The 16,136-nt window shown below is 40.3% G+C and overlaps 1 protein-coding gene across 4 annotated transcripts in view; it reads right to left on the bottom strand.

Annotated features, from left to right (window-relative positions):
- SYBU (syntabulin) overlaps positions 1-16,136 on the bottom strand; it is a 97,841-nt gene that overhangs the window by 53,575 nt on the left and 28,130 nt on the right. For all 4 annotated transcript variants that reach the window (XM_055126271.1, XM_055126270.1, XM_055126268.1 and 1 more), the window contains exon 4: positions 6,474-6,671. In XM_055126271.1, coding sequence (XP_054982246.1) covers positions 6,474-6,671 — 198 coding nt within the window. The remainder of the gene's footprint in view (positions 1-6,473; positions 6,672-16,136) is intronic.

The raw sequence follows: 16,136 nt of genomic DNA, 5'->3' as shown, positions 1-16,136 counted from the left end.
TCATGTCAGCAAACTAACTTGCAAGCGAAAGTGATGCTTGTGATAAGCACAGAACACCTGTAGGTTAGAGGTTGTGCAGAATGAGGCCTTTGTGGATTAAAGGAGACACTGCCGATTCATCACTAACCTAGTTGGTGCCTTCAGAGTTTTCTAGCAAATGCCTCTGGAGGTGGGAAATAGCCTTTTTCCAGGAGCCGGCCTCTGTTATTGTTGTGAGGTTATTATAGTTCATCTAGCCGGTTCTCGATTTCAATCGCCTGGCAGGTGTCCGATGACAAGGGAATACAAACTTAGTAAACTTAGTAGAAGCGATTGGGTGACATCTTTCAAATGCAGATTTCAACATTTCACTTTCTGACTGTGCATTATTTCTAAACTCTGGTGGCCTTGAGCATAGTTCCTTCCCCACCTCTTTTAATTGCAGGTTAGGGAGAAGGTTTGGTTTCCTTCCACAATTTTAATTGTTTAAATTGTGGCGCTGTTTCCCAGCTCCCAGAGAGAAAGGAATTATTACATCTGTTTATAAAACAATGACACTAGCTTTTTTATTTTGCTTTCTTTCTTTCAAATCAAGCCTTGCAGGAGGCCAGGATTGTCATTTAAAGCCCTTGAGCTGTAATCCAATTAGGCCTTTCTGTCAGAATGGGGAAAATATAAATCTCATTAGGAAAACTAACTGAACACAAAACAAGCTTCTAGAAAGAAGGATTAAAAAAATAAAATAAAATTTACTAACATTTCTATTAAATATTGTATTACATTAAAGTTTAATCTTTTGTTTAAATTTTATTAATAATAAATAGGCTGAGGGCATGGCTGCAGGTAGAGGCTTGCGTTAGGTCCTGAGCAATGCTGGGGTGATCCCTGAGCATGGAGAAGATAGAGCTGAGCACAGAGCTGGGAGTAACCCCTGAGCACTGCCAGAAAATGATGATGATGATAACGACAATAGCAAAAGCACTATACTCTAGCTGGAATGTCTTCATTTTTAACCTGTACTATTGGCTAGGTACATGGCATGGTATTCTGACAAGTTCTAAGCTCCTACAAGCAGGAACAACATTAATTTTGATATCATCTTTTTGACCCGTGCTAAACACAGCTCCCTGTACATATATATACATACATATATATACATACATATACATACGTATATATGTATGTATATATATCTTTATATATACATGTATATGTATATATTCTCCGTTCTCCTGTAAGTGTTCCCTGGACACCTGATTTGCAAAACTCTGGCTATCAGGTTGTGGTAAGCCAGTCCTGAATGTATGTGTGTGTGTGTATATATATATATATATATATATACATGTATGTGTATATATATACATATACATGTATATGTATATATATACATATACATGTATATGTATATATTCTCCATTCTCCTGTAAGTATTCCCTGGACACCTGATTTGCAAAACTCTGGCTATCAGGTTGTGGTAAGCCAGTCCTGAATTGGCTGAATTTACTAGTGGCTAAGAGGAAAAGATGACATGGAAAGCACCACGGAAAGAGCTCTGGGCTGAGGATGCAGTGAGAAGGGGCTGTGGGATTAGTAGTGGAGGCCCACAGAGACACTGACAGGGTGGGGTGTGATAGCACAGCAAGTACAAAATAATAAAGGGAACTGTCATTAACTGCACTAATGCAATACACATAGCTGATTGGAGGCAGGGCGAAGGTAAAAACACTAAATCAGGCTCAAGCAGACCTTGGGGTGTTCTGCAAATATAGGTGGGCATATTCCCCTACCCTTGCACCCCCCACGATGGGAAAACCCAGCAGTCCCCAGCTACACTTCCCATCCTGCTGGCAGAGAAAGAAGAAATGGCTCAGCCTCACAACGAATCTAGAGAAGAACATGGTGCCTCCAAATCTTCCCAGCTAGACCAGTCTGGGCCGACAACTCAGGGGTCCTCTCAGAATGGGATTGAGCAGATCCCCTTTTCTGCCTGGAGTCACAGCAGCCAGAAGCCACACCTGACACCCCCTGACCTGGAAGTAGCCCAGCTCCACAACTGAATCTCCTCCAAGTGCCAAGCCACCAAATCCTTCCAGCTTTACATCCCCTGCACCAAAGCTGTGAGACACCTCCGAATTTCCTAGTACTGTCAGTCCAGTAGGATGACAGTGAATCTGGAGGGAAAATTATGAAGAAGACCATCAGGCTCAATGAGCAGGAACAATTAACACAGAAGGCTCAACTAGCAGCAATCAGCCCAGTAAATTATGACAATGACTTCCCTGAGAGCACTGTGAGATGCAACAATGATCACAAATTGACTTTTATTGATCTAAGTTTTGATAATTCCACCTGCTTTTGCAAACAATATGAAGTAAATTTGTGTGTGCCCGCAAGGAGGGGGCGGGCTGGGGTGATGGGTGGGAAAGTGGGGGCATTGGTGGAGGGAAGGTCACACTGGTGTTAGGATTGGTGTTGGAACCTTTAATGTTTGAAACAACTGTATCCTGAACAACTTGGTAAGTCACAGTAGCACTGTAGCACTGTTGTCCTGTTGCTCATAGATTTTCTCAAGCGGGTACCAGTAAAGTCTCCCTTGTGAGACTTGTTGTTACTGTTTTGGGCATATCCAATTCGCACGGGTAGCTTGCCAGGCTCTGCCGTGCGGGCATGATACTCTCGGTAGCTTACTGGGCTCTCTGAGAGGGGCGGAGGAATCGAACCTGGGTCAGAGGAATCAAACCTGGGTCTGCCATGTGCAAGGCCCTACCTGCTGTGGTATCACTCCAGCCCAGTATTATAATAATAAAAGAAAATTGGGAGAAAAAAGCATGATCAAAGCAGACCATAGGGGTCGCTTTCCTTTGCTCTTTGATGGGTATTTGGAATGAAATGAGAGGACTCAAAATGACAGAATGCTCACTGCCTCCAAGAAGTGCCAGAACACACCTGGCCTGGGGGGAAGGAAGCCCTTTGTGCTCTGCTGGATTTGCTGTCCTGCAGGACAGCCTCACTCAGCAAACCTTTCCTTGCCCTTCGGGGCATCCTGTGACTTATCTCCCTTCTCCTTCTGCTTCTGACACTTAGGGAAGGAGCATTTCAATAACGCCATTTAAAGGTGAATGGCATTTTTCAGAATCTGGAACAACAGACCTAAAATTAAATAGGCTCCGGTCTTTCAACATTACTGAGATTCTGAACATCTGCAGGGGCCCCTAATTGCTTGCTATTTTAATGCCTGGACACTGGCAAATGAGTGGATTTATTTGAAAGAAGTAGGGCAGGCATCAAGAGCCATCAAAGATTGGTCAGGGCTGAAGAGATGGTCACTTGGGGTTGGAGGAGGTGGTGCGCACCTCAACAGTTTCTTCTTGGCGAACAAATGATTTCTCTTCAATTTGTAGAAGTCCGGAGTCATCCGGGGGTCTCCCTTCCAGGATTTCCCCTCTTTATATTCATGAGGCTGACAAAGATGAGTGTGCAGAAGACTTGAGGTCACGCTGCAGATTTTTCTAAGTACATAGAACTGGGATCTATTCCACAGGAGAGGGACTTTTCAGTGATTGCGGAGGAATTTCAGGAAACCGAGAAACTAATTTTAGGGGTCCTTTTTTTGCTTTTTGAGTCACACCCAACAAAGCACAGGGGTTATTTCTGACTGTGCACTCAGAAATTGTTCCTGGTGGTGCTCAGGGGACCATATGGGATGCTGGGAATCGAACCCGGACTGACCTCGAGAAAGGCAAACACCCTCCTCACTGTACTATCACTCCAGCCCCTACAAAAACTTTTTTTTTAAGCATTTTGGGTCACACCTGGCAATGCACAGGGGTTACTCCTGGCTCTGCACTCAGGAATTACTCCTAACAGTGCTTGGGGGACCATATGTGATGCTGGGAATCAAACCTGCGTGGACCATGTGCAAGGCAAATGCTCTACCCGATGTTCTATTGCTCCAGCCCGTAGGGGTCCCTTCTGTGTGGGTTACATGTAAATAAATAAAAAGATCACAAGGTAAGGCCTGCTTCGGCCATATGAGTGCTCCTGAGCAATTACATAAGAAGCAACTGGTAAAAGTGGCATTTCAAGTGCTGCTTCTGGTAAGGATCATGAAACTTGGGACCATAAATCCTAAAACATGAGCCAAGAAACATCAGAAACTGTTTGGGCTATGTTGTGCATATGGGTCTATGACTTCCATAACTCTCAAAGGATCTGTGCATCAACCAACAGGAAATTCAACCATCTTTCCTTCCTTCTTTCCTTTATTTTGGAAGGCATTTTTTATCTTAAAGACCTAACACTTCTAGCTAGATAAGTGACACCCATCTGCAAGATTAGCAACATGCTTAATGTGAGTTCTGCATATACACACTTTAAGTCTTAAGGCTAAAATATGATTATTCTCATTATAATTACTTATTGGAAAAGAAATGATAATCATGTGTGTGAATGAGTCCCAGGGTCTCCCCATGCAAGCATGTTCTCTGCCCCAAGCTTAACCCCAGGCCAGCATTAGTAAATTAAACTCCCATTTCATTTAGTTTATCTTTTTTGCATTACTCTGCCTTTTGTCTTAATGTTTCCTGGAATTCCTACCTCTGCAAAATGTATTTTTGAAAGAGGCAGGAGTGAGGATGTAACAAAGTCAAAATAATTTCACCTTGCATTCGCATCTTTCAATGTCTTCACAATGAAATCTACATCTTCTTTGTAATCTAGGAAGCCAGCACTCTTTCCTGCGCTATTTAACCTCAATCCCAAAGCCAACCTCTGTGATGGTCACTTTCTAGCAGGACTGTCTACTCTATCACAAATCATTCTCTTTCTTCTTATAATATTTCCAAACAAACAAAAAAAAACTATTAACAAACTCATCATGCCAAACACGTATCAGGAGCTATTAGAAAGCAGGAGGATTTTATTTCCATGGTCAATTTTGCTCCTATATTCTCTTTGGCTGACTAAAAGCAAGATGAAGAACTACAATCCATTAAGATATGAGGTCCACATCAATTATTCAGGAGGAAGAAAGTAGAGAGAAGGAAGAGGAAATGGGACCAATTCTTAGCTTTTTGGATATAAGGCTGGCTAAGCTCTTTGTACAATGACATCATCACCGAACAAAAATGAGAAGACAATGTAAGCACTTTGGATTTATGAAAGCATTTAATCTATTGTTTTAGGCTCAGGAAATTGTATAGCATAGCTATGAATATTAAGGGAAATAAAGTGATTTAAAGGCTTTTCTCTGTGCCAGTGATCAGGTCCTTTGTTTCACAATTACACTTGTAATTTTACCGAAACTCTGTTCATGTACCATATGTATTTCTCAATTTCACAATATTTATTTATATATTACAATTCTGAGAATTCATGACATCTGACTCAATGCCACTCCAAATCATATTTTTAAAACAATCTAATTTTTTTTTTTTGCTCTTTGGGTCACACCCAGCAATGCACAGGGGTTACTCCTGGCTCTGTGCTCTGGAATTACTTCTGGCAGTGCTCAGGGGACCATATGGGATGCTGGGAATCGAACCCAGGTCGGCCACGTGCAAGGCAAATGCCCTACCTGCTGTGCTATTGCTCCAGCCCCTAAATCTTTTTATATGTAACATCATATTTGTACTTAAATGTTTTAAAGCAAATAAAAAACTAGGTTAACAAGCTCTCTATAAACTTAGATCAAGATCACCTGATTGGTTTTTATTTCTTCATAATTTGCAGGTACTTCAATAGTACCATGTAATTTCTTAGTATAGGTTCTGATAGAATTATATAGTTTAAATGTCTGTTAACTCGTAAGAACTTAGGTACAAAAGAAAATTTGAAATTGTCACCAGACTTAATTTTGTCTCGGGAAAACACTTCCATAGATGCCACTGTGTATGCACTATTTCATAAAAACTATTCTTCTATTTAGAAATATAAATCTCCCTCTGGGAGAACTTGGCAATCTAACGAGTTTCCTGCGCCCATGGGAGAGCCTCGAAAACTCCCCATGGCGTATTTATATGCCAAAACCAGTAACAATGATGGGTCTCATTCCCCTGACCCTGAAAGAGCCTCCAATGTGGCACCATTGGAAAAGACGAGTAAAGAGAGACTTCTAAAATCTCTGGGCTTGGACAAATGGAGATGTTACTGAGACCACTCGAGAAATTCGACAATCAACGGGATGATGATGATGATGATGATGATGATGATGATGATGATGATGATGATGAAATGTCTGTTAGAATATCTAGCTTATATCTCTTCAGCTCTGCTTTTTAGAAAGGTCTGTATATTGGATACACAGAACATTGCACTTAATCATTAACAACAGGAAATACTCTATGATCTGCTCCAACACCTTTAGAGAAGAAAAGGTTGCTGGTTACTGGGAATGGTGTTCACTTCCCTGCCTCAGACTTCAGATGCTTCATTTCAAATCTGAAATGGGTCCCGTCACATAGTTCTGATAAAGCCATAAAGGGTAGTACACTCACCTGGCTTTATAAGGCCTGACTTTGAGTCCTTCTTATGTCGAGTTGACTGAATACTTCCCTCACTAGCCATTGCAATGGTGCATTTCTTTCTGATAAAATCTTCATCATTTTCAGCGCAAAATCCAACAGCAATAGTTCCAGTATCGGGGGGTGTCTTCACAGGAGACACGGACTGGCTACTTGGACAGCCTGTGTCATCTGGGAGAAAGGAAGCATGACATGTTGAAGATGCACATGAGTTGACTCTACAGTGGTAAATGGTTTGACAATCTGTGTCAATCCACCCATGAGCTGCACATCGTTCACTGAGTGATGTACACAAATTATTTCTCATTGAAACTAAAATAATATAATCCCAAATTGCATGTTTGTTCCCTCACATGTGATCCTGCTTACCCTCAGATTAACCCTGGGGCATACCCTCCTTTAATTTCCTGTTGCTTTTTTCCAAACATTTCCCATTGTTTTAGCTGATAAAAAATACCAGCTGTGACCTTTTGGAAAACAGTATGGACGATTCTCAGAAAACTAGAGGTTGAGCTCCCATTTGACCCAGCAATACCACTGCTGGGAATATATCCCAGAGAGGCAAAAAAGTACAATCGAAACAACATCTCACATGTATGTTCATCGCAGCACTGTCTACAATAGCCAGAATCTGGAAAAAACCCGAATGCCCCCAAACGGATGACTGGTTGAGGAAACTTTGGTAGATCTATACAATGGAATACTATGCAGCTGTTAGAAAAAAGGAAGTCAAGAATTTTGTAGTTAAGTGGATGGGCATGAAAAGTTTCATGCTGAGTGAAATGAGTCAGAAAGAGAGAGACAGACATAGAAAGACTGCACTCATCTATGGTATATAGAATATCAGAGTGGGAGACTAATACCCAAGAACTGTAGAAATAAGTACCAGGAGGTTGACCCCATGGCTTTGCGGCTGGCCTCACCTTCTGGGGAAAGGGCAACTCAGAGAAGCGATCACCAACTACATTGTAGTTGAAGGCCATGTGGGGGAAGGGAGTTGCGGGCTGAATGAGGGCTAGAGACTGAGCACAGCGGCCACTGAACACCTTTATTGCAAACCACAACAGCTAATTAGAGAGAGAGAACAGAAGGGAATGCCCTGCCACAGTGGCAGGGTGGGCTGGGGGGGAGATGGGATCGGGGAGGGTGGGAGGGACGCCGGGTTTACTGGTGGTGGAGAATGGGCACTGGTGAAGGGATGGGTTCCCGAACTTTGTATGAGGGAAGTATAAGCACAAAAGTGTATAAATCTGTAACTGTACCCTCACGGTGATTCTCTAATTAAAAATAAATAAATTATTTAAAAAAAAAATACCAGCTGTGAAAAAAAAAACACATTTTAATGTAAAACCTTACAAAAATTTTAGCATTAGAAACACACTTGTAATGTTCAAGTTATCAAAATCCATGCTCTAGGAATGAAGATTTTTGTTTTTTAGGATTTAGTTATAAAAAATTCACCACAGCAATGCTGAATTAGTGTGCATTGGTTAGTGTGTGTTGTTTATATTAGGAAAAAAATACCTGAGTATTATTAACTCCATCCTATTTTTTTGTCAAGTGGACCATTGGTTGATAGAATTTGACAGAAATCTATATGGTTTTTGGAGTTTAAAGAAGCAGAATGACGGGAACCTGTTTTATCATTCTACACATTCAGCCCAAAATAAACCAACTTGATATCTTACTCTCTGAGCTACATTGATAAAAATTAAATGATACGATACAAGAAACGACCACTACATTTTCAAATAGCAGATTAATACCACAGTCATTATTACAAATTATATATAGGAGCCACAAATATATAAAGCATATATCATAATATATGCTTATCAAAATAAGCACAAAATAAATGGACCTGTGTAATGTTTATTAAGTAAACAAGAAAGTCACACTGCTTATACTTACAAATTCTCTCCATATTTGTTAAGTCTTCATGATCATTGGTTATTTTATTTATATGCTAACCAAAAGATTTATAAAAAAAACTTTTTTTTTTTGCTTTTTGGGTCACACCTGGAGATGCTCAGGAGTTATTCCTGGCTCTGCACTCAGGAATTACTCCTGGCAGTGCTCAGGGGACCATATGGGATGCTGGGATTTGAACCCAGGTTGGCTGCGTGCAAGGCAAACGCCCTACCTGCTGTGCTATCGCTCTAGCCCCTACAAATGAATTTTTTGAGTGTTCACACCTGAAAGTGTTCAGGAATTATTCTTGGCTCTTTGGTTACAAATCAGTCGTGGTGGGCTCGGCAGGCTATATGGGATTCTGGGGATTGAACCCGGGTTGGCCATGTGCAAGGAAAAAACCCTACCCACTGTATTATTGCTTTTGCCTCTCATGTGGCTTTATAGGGAATTTAAAGTAAATTGATATTACTTAAAAATAACTCCTCTGAGTATCATGCTAAGTGAAATGAGTCAGAAAGAGAGGGATAGACAGAATAACTGCATCCATTTGTGGAATATGAAATAACATAATTTGAGACTGACACCCAAGGACAGTAGACACAAGGGCCAGGAATATTGCCCCACAGTTGGAAGTCTGCATCATGAGCTGGGGGAGAAGGCAGCTGGAATAGAGAAGGGATCACAAAGTCAATAATGGTTGGAGGAATCACTCTGGATGGGAGCTGTGTGCTGAAAGTAGATAAAGGACCAAATGTGATAGCCTCTCAGTATCTGTATTGCAAACCATAATGACCAAAAGTAGAGAGAGAGTATGGGGGAAATTGTCTGCCATACAGGCAGGGGAAGGTTGGGAAGGGGGCGGGGGTAAATACAGGGACATTGGTGGTGGATAATGTGCACTGGTGGAGGGATGGGTGTTTGATCATTGTATGACTGAAACTCAAACATGAAAGTTTTTATAACTGTATTTCACGGTGATTCAATATTAAAAAAAAAAAAAGAAAAAAATAAGTCCTCTAAAAAAATCAGCTTTTTTACCAGATGTAAAACAAAAACTTTAGACAAAAACTACGTGCATAACAATTTTGTCATTATATTTTATGAATAGTATAGGAAATGAAATAATTTGTTATTTTAAATTAAATATTCACAGGTTTAAAAAATAAAGAAAAACTATGCCTAAAATCTAGAATCTATCTAAAACAGTATTGTCATGGTTTCATTTTTGGCCTTTTACTTATTTATTTTAAAATGTCATGGTTGAAGGAACAAAGTGAACTTGACAGAAGTAAATGACTTGCTCCTTTTGATGTGCCTTTAAATCTGGGGGGTGGTGCAGCGGGGCAGTATATATGTGCAGAATCCCAGTGGATCACTTAAGGAAGTTTTTAGTGACTACTCATGCCTGGCACCTTCACTTCTTGCCTTATGCTCTGTTCTTCCTGAACTCCTAGAGAAACTTTGACTCCAAGTTACAGAGTGACAAGAACCTTCCTTACAGCTGACATTGCTCAAATCTCTCATGATTTCAGTTTCATCAACTTTCTCTTACATTTGCATGTCTCAAGTTTCAACCCAGAGAAATACAAGCTCTTCTCTGGAGGTGCAAAGCTGATAATTACTCAGACAAGATTCCAAGGCTTTTACAAGGCTCAACAGGTCTCCCCTCTGCTCAGTTAGGCCTTGTTCTGATCTCAACCCCAAGGTAAATAAACCCTTGGGGTTGAGATCAGAACAATAATAATGAAGGTGAAACAGTCAGAATTATCTACAGTCCTTACAACTATTTCTTTATGAGCCAATTCATAAATTATTCTGAGAGAGCATGAATAAATTAAAATCCATGCTTCATATTCTTTATCCTGCATACTCCCCCTGCCCCCCTGCCATTTATTTTCTTTGAAAACTCTCAGACTCAATGAGATCAGATAAAACAATTTCAGACCAGAGGTATAGCTCAGTGGTAGAGTACATGCACATACATGTGTGAGGCCCAGGGTTAATCTCTAGCACTGCCAAGTTAAAGAATTTCCAATGTTCAGAAACTGTCAAAATTAAATTTTAAACAGAAATCAAAGGTCTTACTTGGTTCTATGATTAATTTGATGAAAATTCATAAATAATATTTGTATACCATGAGTTCAATACAAATAATGTCAAGATTCTGTATTAACATGTAATCAGAAACCTGGTTAATAATTGAGAACTGGTGTTATTTGTTTGTTGTGTTATTATTTTTTTGAAGGGGTTACACCTAACTTTGTTCAGGGCTTACTTATCTGGGGTCTATATAAGGTGCTATCTGGGCTGCCAAGAAATTGAGCCCCTGGTACTACTGATTCACCTCCAGAAACAGAAAGTTCTTTAGGAGATTAGAGAGGGCAGTGGCATTTTTTAAATGGGGTATGTGGTTCCCTTGTTTTCAATATTTACAGCTAATATATTCAGAAGGCAGGGATATAAATCATTAGTTTTAGTTTCTTCATATAGCCTTTCAATCAATACAAAAACTAGTTTCCACACTGCATCTGTCTAGTACTCTATATACTTCATAGTGAGAGGGAGACAAGATGAATGTAAGCTGTAGTTGTTGGCTAACCAACATCAGGTCAGACAGAGAGTACAGGGGTTAGGACACTTCCTTTGCATGCAGCCAACCTCGGTTCTATCCCTGGAACTACATATGCGACTCCCCACTCCCACCCCACCTCAAGCACCACAGGAGTGATCCCTGAGCAAAGAGCCAGAAGTAAGTCCTGAGCATCACTGAGTGCAACCTCAACCCCTTCCCCTCAAAAATACTCAAACCCTATAAAACTCAAACTAGTACGCATCAATGAAGTCTTGGCACTAACTAAACTACTGATAGCATATATTAAAAAGCCAGCAGAAGTTGGATCAATGTGCAAAAATAAATGTACACTTCCTATAAATGAGCAAGCCTGATCCATAGTGTGAACTTTCAGAAAAGCTCGAGAAATTTGGGGCTGGAGTGATAGCACAGTAGGCAGGGCGTTTGCCTTGCAAATGCATCCCATATGGTCCCCTGAGCACTGCCAGGGGTAATTCCTGAGTGCAGAGCCAGGAGTGTCCCCTGTGTATCGCCGGGTGTGACCCAAAAAGCAAAAGAAAAAACTTGAGAAATTTTCTTATTTTGCATTATGAGAACAAACTAACAGGAGTTTTTGGTTGGTGAAAGGATGAAGCCTTTCATGCCACCACCACATTGCATTTACTTATGCACAGTAAGCTCCACGAAAAGGTAACAGAGCCTGAGGTAGCAGAGGTTCCCTTGGGGACCCTAAGGGGTTTTCCTCTGTGATGAACTCAAATGTTGGGCACCTCTTCTCCCTCACCTTACACCTCCCTTCTCTTCCTCTTTTTTAACTTCATGGCCATAGTTGGAAACTGACCACTGTTTGGAAAAAAAATAACACTCCATTCCAAAAAAGTATAAAAACTGTCATAGTCTTCTTCTGGGGGGAAAAGTTGACCCAAATAAATGGTGACTAGGTTTCACCTGTGATTCTCAGCCAACTGGGACAATGGTTCAATGCAAGGCTCTTGGGCCCCATTGTTCCAGGGATTATCAGGACCACACCCAGTGATGCTGAAGTCATAGATGGCAGTGCTGGGGTCTCCAGAGCAGCAGCCAGGGATGCTCGGGGAACCATTTGGTGCCAGGAACTGAACCAGGTCAGGCACATGCTACATATGCAACTTAACTGTGGTACTCACAGCCCCCAAATGTTCAAATGGCAAAGTCAAGCTGAAGTTCTTTGTCTATGTCTAATCTACGTGCCTCACTACACACGGCTGAAACACTGATGACAGTTATTTACAAAATCTCCAGTTAAATCTTTGGGAGTGTAGTTTCAGTTTCTTGCTTGTGGCTTGACTAGGGAACTCGTCCTAGAGAGTTATACATACCTTATTTATAATTTTTGCCCCTATTTATTTTAATATAAAGAAACCGTCAATGGCAAACATTTCTAAGGACACCGTGAGTAAGCTCTATGGGCAATGAATGGTATAAATTGTGACTGATCTACCAGCAACTTGGAGGGTGTTTCACATTGCTAGAATGTTTGAGGAAAGCAAGAACATTATCGGCTGTGTTTGGTATATTAGTAATTAAGTCTTAGGAATCAAGTAAGCTTTGCCTCACCACCTTCAGGAAAAGCATGGAGAAGACTAACGAGACCATTAACAGAGAGAACTTTTTCTCTTGAAACAGACATGAACACCCATGTACACCCACAACTATTAATTGAGAATCTATTATTTATGATAAGTACAACTTCATTTAAAAAAGCATTTTCAACAGACTAGAGCCATAGCATAGCGGGTAGGGTGTTTGCCTTGCACATAGCCAACACGGGTTCGATTCCTCCGTCCCTCTCGGAGAGCCTGGCAAGCTACCAAGAGTATCCCGCCTGCATGGCAGAGCCTGGCAAGCTACCCGTGGCATATTTGATATGCCAAAAATAGTAACAACAAAGTCTCACAATGGAGACGTTACTGGTGCCTGCTCAAGCAAATCGATGAACAATGGGACGACAGTGATACATTTCCAACTGGACAATGGGCTAAAGAGATAACTTGAGGGGATGAGCACATGTTTGTTAAATGTTTTATCTTCCACTCATTGTTGGAAAAAGGGACAATTTCTCTCTGGGATCAACAATTTTAAATTCCATTTACATAAGCCCAGAATGGCCCTTGGTGGAAAATAGTACAAATGACCCTTGGGACTGGAGTGATAGTATAACGGGATGCTTGCCTAGCATGGGGTCAACCTTGGTTTGATCCCAAGAACCCCATATGGTTCCCTGTGCTCATCAGGAGTGATCCCTGCGTGCAGGAATAAACCCTGACCAACACCAGGTGTGGCCCCCAAAACAAAAATAAAATAAAAGTGATCCTTATCAAGGTGACATCTGATTGATTATGATCTACAGGAACAAAAGCAAACAGCACATTTACCGTGATTTATATTAATATAGGTTCTTTAGTTTTTGATTTTGTTCAATTGTTTGGAATCTGTTAACACACAGGACTATAGAAAAAATACTCAGATTCTGGGACCTCCAGAACCTATCAAATGGTTTATAAAATATATACCCACTAATTAGCTTCCAAATTGTGAGCCAGGAAAAAAGCTAAGATGCATAAAAAAGATGGGAGTCATTTGACCCAGCAATACCACTGCTGGGAATATATCCCAGAGAGGCAAAAAAGTATAATCGAAACAACATCTGCACATGTATGTTCATCACAGCACTGTTTACAATAGCCAGAATCTGGAAAAAACCCGAATGCCCTAGAACGGATGACTGGCTGAGGAAACTTTGGTACATATATACAATGGAATACTATGCAGCTGTTAGAAAAAAGGAGGTCATGAATTTTGTATTTAAGTGGATGGGCATGAAAAGTTTCATGCTGAGTGAAATGAGTCAGAAAGAGAGAGACAGACATAGAAAGATTGCACACATCTATGGAATATAGAATAACAGAGTGGGAGACTAACACCCAAGAATTGTAGAAATAAGTACCAGGAGGTTGACTCCATGGCTTGGAGGCTGGCCTCACATTCTGGGGAAAGGGCAACTCAGAGAAGGGATCACCAACTATAATGCAGTCGAAGGCCATGTGGGGGAAGGAAGTTGTGGGCTGAATGAGGGCTAGAGACTGAGCACAGTGGCCACTCAACACCTTTATTGCAAACCACAACAGCTAATTAGAGAGAGGAACAGAAGGGAATGCCCTGCCACAGTGGCAGGGTGGGGTGGGGGGATATGGGATTGGGGAGAGTGGGAGGGATGATGGGTTTACTGGTGGTGGAGAATGGGCACTGGTGAAGGGATGGGTTCCTGAACTTTGTATGAGGGAAGCATAAGCACAAAAGTGTATAAATCTGTAACTGTACCCTCATGGTGATTCACTAATTAAAAATAAATAAATTTAAAAAAAAGATGGGAGAAATAAAACATATGTGTTAGTATTATTGCTAACTAAACTACAATAAAATTAAAACTTAAAAAAATTACAAATAGAGACATCCTTTGACCCAGAAGTTTGTCTCTGAAAATCTGGAGCATGTTTGGTTCTGTTGATCAAAATTACAAATATAAGTACCCTTTCACAAAACAGGTTTTTTTTTTCTGTTCACATATTTGCCAATGAAAACAATTTTTATTCTAATTTTTATTAAACACTATTTTTTTTTACTTTGTAACTTATCCTAAAGTTCTAACTTTAGTTTCCTTTTTAAAATTCTTGAATAGTTTTAATTTTTTAACTTCAGATTTCTAGGGTGGAAAGCAGATTGATTGAATTCAAAAGACAGAAGATGTTTAGTCTATATCTTTTTGTACTGCGATTCACATCAATATATTATTCATAAAAGTAAGTCAATACAATTAAAATGTGAAAAAATGGAAGAAATTGGTATAAACTACAATGTGGATTTGAGATAAAATAATCTTTGATCAAGCTTCTTTTTCTTTCTTTTTGTTATGATTTTGGTTTTTGATTTTTTTTGTTTTTGGGTCACATTTAGTTATACCCAGGGCTTACTCCTGGCTCTGCACTCAGGGTTCACTCCTGCAGGGTTGGGGGACCATATGCGGCACCAGGGATTGAGTCCAGGTCTGCTGTGTGCAAGGCAAACATCGTAGCTGCTGTACTATTGCTCTGCCTTTAATCTACCTTTTTTTCCTCCTTAACTACAAGCTCTTTGAGAATATGGACTATACTTCATAACTATACAATGACTCTCCTTACAGTTCTGGAAAGGGTGGGTATAAATGTCATTTAAAATAATTTGAATTTAATTTTTTGGGAGCCATACTTGGCAATGCTTGGGGACTCTAGGGCAGGCTCCTGGTGGAGCTAGGGGAACTGTCAGTACCTGGGATTCAAGCTGAGTCTCCTCCTCTCAGTATCTGCATTGCAAGCCATAATGCCCAAAAGTCGAGAGAGAGTATGGGGAATATTGTCTGCCATAGAGGCAGGGAGAGGGTGGGAAAGGTGGGTATACCTGGGATATTGGTGGTGGGGAATGTGCACTGGTGGAGGGATGGGTGTTTGATCATTGTGAGATTGTAACCCAAACATGAAAGCTTATAACTATCTCACGGTGATTCAATAAATAAAAAAAAAAATTATAGGTAGTATTCATTACTGTTATACTAACAATTTGCACTGTAACTTGTAAGGCTAGAAAGAAAGAAATTTTAAAAGACTAAAATGCGTCAGCTTAAAGGGTCTCTTAAAGTTGGGATAATCTGAGGATAGAAGAATAATTAATTCACTGACATAACTTTTAGATCTGTTTTAAAAATAATACTCAGGCTGAGCGTGGTGGCTTAGGTGGTAAAGTATATGCCTTGTATATCTCTGAATCCTGGCATCATATGGCCCCCTGAGTATCACTTGGCCCAAAAACCATTGGATCTGGCCCCTGTTGCAACAAAAAAACAGTTATTTTGAAAGAGAGTTCAAATAATTTATTTAAAAAGAGAGTTCATAGTGACACCAGTCTCCCTCCATCCTGAAACAGAAAATCCAACCAACAGAAAATCAAAAACAGAAAAACCCTAAAGAACGTTTCCTGTCAACTCCAAAAGTCTTTACCTACTAAAAATCTTTGGACGTGACCCAGAAACAAATTCTTCATATTAAAATTAATCAATGAAAGGAATTAGCATTATGTCC

This window comes from Sorex araneus, chromosome 2 (genome assembly GCF_027595985.1).
Source record: "Sorex araneus isolate mSorAra2 chromosome 2, mSorAra2.pri, whole genome shotgun sequence".
NCBI lineage: Eukaryota > Metazoa > Chordata > Mammalia > Eulipotyphla > Soricidae > Sorex > Sorex araneus.
This window is presented reverse-complemented; position numbering and strand designations above follow the sequence as displayed.